The sequence below is a fragment of the Tupaia chinensis genome, unplaced genomic scaffold (assembly GCF_000334495.1).
Source record: "Tupaia chinensis unplaced genomic scaffold, TupChi_1.0 Scaffold000093_1, whole genome shotgun sequence".
NCBI lineage: Eukaryota > Metazoa > Chordata > Mammalia > Scandentia > Tupaiidae > Tupaia > Tupaia belangeri.
Window position 1 is genome coordinate 11513085 of NW_006159555.1, and position 5469 is coordinate 11518553.

General features: G+C 46.2%; 1 protein-coding gene across 2 annotated transcripts in view; it reads left to right on the forward strand.

Moving 5' to 3' along the window:
- The first annotated feature begins 3452 nt into the window (after window positions 1–3452).
- Window positions 3453–5469, forward strand: part of PHF24 (PHD finger protein 24) — an 8524-nt gene continuing 6507 nt past the window's right edge. For both annotated transcript variants that reach the window (XM_027769813.1, XM_006143218.1), the window contains exons 1-2: window positions 3453–3837; window positions 4760–4945. In XM_027769813.1, coding sequence (XP_027625614.1) covers window positions 3460–3837; window positions 4760–4945 — 564 coding nt within the window. In that variant the 5' untranslated portion in view covers window positions 3453–3459. The remainder of the gene's footprint in view (window positions 3838–4759; window positions 4946–5469) is intronic.

The following is a 5469-nucleotide window of genomic DNA, read 5'->3' on the forward strand; positions in this document are numbered from 1 at the left end:
CTGAGGTATGAATACCCTAAATAATTTCCTGAATTTGTGCAATCAGTAAATATTCCATTGTCTTCTACTCAAATTTGCAAATGAGGGAAAGGTGTCTTTCTTTTCTTATTAGTCTATAAATTCAAGAATTGAGGTTTCCTTGGTAACAATAGATAGCAGGGTAAGCACCTGGGCAGGGTAGGAATTTGCACCTCTGTGGAGTATACTAGCAGTGTTTCTGGAAGGAAGATGCGGTTATTATCAGATTATTATGTGTATTAAGGTTTTCTTTTTAAAAAGCAAAAAGACTGTTCACAATTAATTGGAAAATATTTATTAAGCATCTCTTCTGTTCTGGACACATTGCTAGGCAGTGGAGAGAAGTGCTATGCAGGGTAAAACAATCTAATGGAGAGAAAGCATTGGTCAGATAATCATCCTATTAAATATGTAATGATGAAGATAGGTGTTCCAGAGCGGAAGGGCATGATGCTTTGAGCATCCTGACCTGGACTGGAGTCAGCAGTGACTTCCCTGAGGAACTGACACTTGAGCTGAGCTCTGATTGACAAAGAGGTGCTGATCAAGTAGAGAGGAGTGTTCAGAGGTCCCCAAAATAGAGCATGGCAAGTAAAGACTGAAAAAAGCCCGTGTGGTTGCAACAATTAAAAGTGGTGGCCAGACTGTGCAGGGCCTCATGGGTCTTGGTCAAGAGCTGATTCAGAGGACTTTGTCTTGAAAGCTGTAGGAAGCCATTGAACAGTTTTAAGCATAGGATGACATGACACCTGAATGTCCTAGGGACATCTTTAATTCAACATGCACAAAATCCATTTGAATTATCCCTCTTATTTTTCAGTTTATATAATTGGCACTCTTGTAGTTAGCCAGTTAATCATTCTTCTAGTTAACCAATTTAAAACTGCCCTCTCTCCATTTTTGCTTCATCCAATCAGTTATCAATTTAGTCCTAAATTTCTCTGATTCTATCTCCATGGTAACAAGTACGTTTTGTCAGTATCATTCACGTTGTCATTTCAATTTAAACGCCAAAGAAGGGTTTTTAATAGTAGCCTTGTCGTTGGCCCTACTTTTCCTCCTACCCACTGCTACCTTTTCCCCCAAAGAAACTGAGGATAATTTCCTATTCATCCTTCAAGGTCCACTCTGACTCCAGTATTGTTGTACCTTCCTGTAGGGTCTCCCAGCGCTTAATCTGACTTCCTTGAGTTTTGATATGAAGTAGCATAAGTGGTGAGACTCTGCTCCTCTGTCTTCTATTTCCTATGATGAGTTGTTAGGGCCTTGCACACAGCACTGTTCAATAAACCTTGATTTGAATGGGTTGAGAGAAAGGCTAAGGTGGATTCTGTGTCCCTTTACTCAGAACAAGCATTCCCTGGCTGACTTCCGCTAAGGCTCCTTAGGCTAGGAAGTAGCAGGCAGCTTCACATGTGCCACGTCATGCCCTCACTTCCCAGTGTTGTGCTCTGGTACTCAGAGAAGGGCAGAGATAATACTTCGGGTTGTGTGTATATATATATATATAACATTACTTTTTAACCTGTAAAAGATATGAATCTTGATTAAACAGTTCAGAAAATCAAAGCAAAAAATGTGGGAGTGACATTAATAAAGCCTTAGAAGTGAGAAGTCCCTTAAAGCTTTTAGCAGTCCATTTGTGACAGACAAACAGACCCACAAAAGGGCATGACTTCTAATTAGAGGGGCGAAGGAGTGTTGTGACTTGATCACTTGGATAAGGATAGAAGATTTTCCTGACTACCTTATTCAGGAGCTCTCTAAAAATAGAAGTTCATTTACTCTGACCTAAAAAGTAGGCATAATGGTTACGTTGCTAGCCTCCTATGTAGTTGACCACAATTTGAGTCCTGGACCCTGTGGCTTAAAATTCATGCTGGGCGCATCTGCGTGTGTGCCCAAAATCCTGAGAGGAGAATGAAGGAGAAGGGATTGTGGCATGGCCATCCCTGGGGAGTGATTTCTCGCTTTCTGTCCCTGTCTCTCTGGCGAGCCATGTGCAAAAATTTCTCTAAAATTAAAAAAAAAAGTAGGCATATCTGTGGATAGATTGTGCTTACTGGCAGCACTTCTCAAAGCTTTCCTTCACTCAGGAGACCTGAAGTGTGTTGCTGCAGCACTGTTCTATCATCTTGTGAGATAGATAAGAAACTAGAGCTCTAAAGTCTCCAGCTATCTCAAAGTGTCAGAGGCCTGGGACCCTTGGACCAAACTGGCTTTAGGGCAGGAAAGGAGACAGAGATACCATTCCATACATGCAGACTGCTCTCCAGTTTACTTAGCACTGTTACCCATTTTCTTAGTTATCCTCATGAAAGCCCCATAAAATGGGTTGGGCAGTTAGCCTTCATTCTGTAGATGGGAAAACCAATGCCAAAGGAGCTGTCAGAAATAGAACCAAGGTCTTCTGACTCCTTAACACATGCTCTCTCTACTCCACCATACCACTGAGTTCTAGAGAAAGGAGAAACTTTTTTTTTTTTTTTTTTTTTTTAGAGATTTTTGCTACAGAGAGACAAAAAACAAGAAATCACCCCCCAGGGGGGATGGCCATTCTTCAATCCCTTCTCCTCCATCCTCCTCTCGGGATTTTGGATATGTACACACATGCTCCTGGCATGAGTTTTAAGCTGCTGGGTCCAGGACTCAAACCTAGATCAATTATGTGGGAGTCCAGTGATGTAACTATTATACAATCTGCTGGTCCCAAGAGAAACTATTTAATAGCACTTGCCACTTAGGTGAATGGTGAAAACTGATAGGCCCAGCATGCTCAGCCAGTGGCTGAGTCTGTGCCCCTCTGCTTTTTGTCCACAGAACCATGGGAGTGTTGATGTCCAAGCGGCAGACAGTAGAACAGGTACAAAAGGTGAGCCTGGCTGTGTCTGCCTTCAAGGATGGGCTGCGGGATAGGCCTTCTATCCGACGCACGGGTGAGCTACCAGGGTCCCGCCGTGGCACCGTAGAGGGCTCCGTCCAGGAGGTACAGGAAGAGAAGGAAGCAGAGGCAGGCACCCCAGTGGCCCAGGAAGAGATCAGTGTCAACCGTGCAGCCTGGGAGCGGCTCCGAGATGGACGTGGAGTGGAGCCAGAAGAGTTTGACAGGACCAGTCGTTTCATTGCTACAGAGAGACAAAAAACAAGAAATCACCCCCCAGGGGGGATGGCCATTCTTCAATCCCTTCTCCTCCATCCTCCTCTCGGGATTTTGGATATGTACACACATGCTCCTGGCATGAGTTTTAAGCTGCTGGGTCCAGGACTCAAACCTAGATCAATTATGTGGGAGTCCAGTGATGTAACTATTATACAATCTGCTGGTCCCAAGAGAAACTATTTAATAGCACTTGCCACTTAGGTGAATGGTGAAAACTGATAGGCCCAGCATGCTCAGCCAGTGGCTGAGTCTGTGCCCCTCTGCTTTTTGTCCACAGAACCATGGGAGTGTTGATGTCCAAGCGGCAGACAGTAGAACAGGTACAAAAGGTGAGCCTGGCTGTGTCTGCCTTCAAGGATGGGCTGCGGGATAGGCCTTCTATCCGACGCACGGGTGAGCTACCAGGGTCCCGCCGTGGCACCGTAGAGGGCTCCGTCCAGGAGGTACAGGAAGAGAAGGAAGCAGAGGCAGGCACCCCAGTGGCCCAGGAAGAGATCAGTGTCAACCGTGCAGCCTGGGAGCGGCTCCGAGATGGACGTGGAGTGGAGCCAGAAGAGTTTGACAGGACCAGTCGTTTCACGCCCCCTGCCTTCATCCGCCCCACCCGGAAACTGGATGATGACAAGCCTCCAGATATCTCCTTGGAGCCCAAAGAACCTGTGAGTGTTCAGTTAGGGCAAGTTCCTCAAGTCTTAACCCCTTCTGAGTATCAGGAAGCAAGACAGGGAGACCCAATATAGTTTGGGGGATACTCAAAACCAGAAAGATAGAGCTGAGTCCAGACCAATTTTTTTATTCCATAAGAATAAAAATGTTAGTGTCGGGGGCCGGGCAGTGGCAAAGAAGTAAAACAAAGGCTCTGTGAGGCAGTCCCACCTTGGAGGGTTCCCAGTTCTGGTCTGGAGGCCTCCCTGAGTACTCCGGGTACCTGCGTGTCCATAATCCGAGGCTGGATGAGGCTGGGGGTAGATTACAATAGGGCCCTATTAGGGATTCTTTCTCTTTGTCTGTCTGTCTGTTTTTCTCTCACTCATGGAGGAAATAAGCTAACTTGAAAAAAATGTTAGTTACATCCTATATTGGTCTTAGTGGAAGACTGGCCAGTGGGTGATAAGGAATGGCACCATGGCAAGACTTCTGCCACCCTCTCACCCAGGGATTCTTAGAACACACATAGCACTGCCCCCTGGGGGAGGTGTTTGGAAATCTGGGAGGGGGTAGTTTAGGGAGGTCACAATAGACTGGGGATTGCTACTGGTGTTTGGTGCCAAGAAAACCAGAGATACTAAATGTCCTGCAATGCGTGGGACAATCTCTCACAACAGATTGCTTTTTCAGAAAATGCCAATAGCATCCCTGCTCAGAAACATGGTCACAAAGGCCTGAGCAGCTGGAAGAGCTTCCTGGTTCTGTTAGTCCAGGAAGAAAACTCTGTCAACTTAGTACTGTCTTCATTAGGAGCTGTTCCTCCAGGCTGCTCCAGGGAGACAAGCCCCATACAGGTAGCACTGTGCTTAGTGGCCCTAGGCTCTTGCTGTCTGCACTTACACATCCCTATTCACTCCTGCCATCTTTCCCCAGGTTGTCAACGATGAGATGTGTGATGTCTGTGAGGTATGGACGGCTGAGAGCCTCTTCCCGTGCAGGGTCTGCACCAGGGTCTTCCATGATGGCTGCCTGCGCCGCATGGGCTACATCCAAGGAGACGGTGCAGCAGAGATGACCGAGATGGCCCACACAGAAACAGGCTGGAGCTGCCACTACTGTGTGAGCCTGGATTGTAGGGACAGTGGGCTACTGCGCAGCAGAGGACTTGATGCTTTTCCTAGAGGCCCAGTCTTAGTACACATGTTTCTAAGCAGTGACCTGGAGATTTTTTTAATACTACATGCCAGGGGTCAGAGAGCTGGGATGGGGTTTCCCCCCAAATGTCAGTAGCTCTAGTGCTATTGACAGGGATGCATAATTCTTTGTTGTAGGGTACTGCAGCTACTAGACATTGTAGGACATTGTAGGATGTCTAGCAGCACCCCTGACCTCTACTCCTCTAGATAAGTAGTACACACTCCCCATTGTGATAACCAAAAATGTCTCCACACATTATCACATGTGTCCCAGAGGGGGCCAAATTACCCTCAGTTGAGAATCACTGAGCTAAGGGACTAACTGGATAGAATGAAGTCTTACTATTCAAAGGAAGTTTTGCTTGGAGCAGTGTTTTCTTTAATAATTGATAGTTGTCATTCATTGTATTCATCTGAAAAACCAACTTGAGATTCTAACCAGCTTCC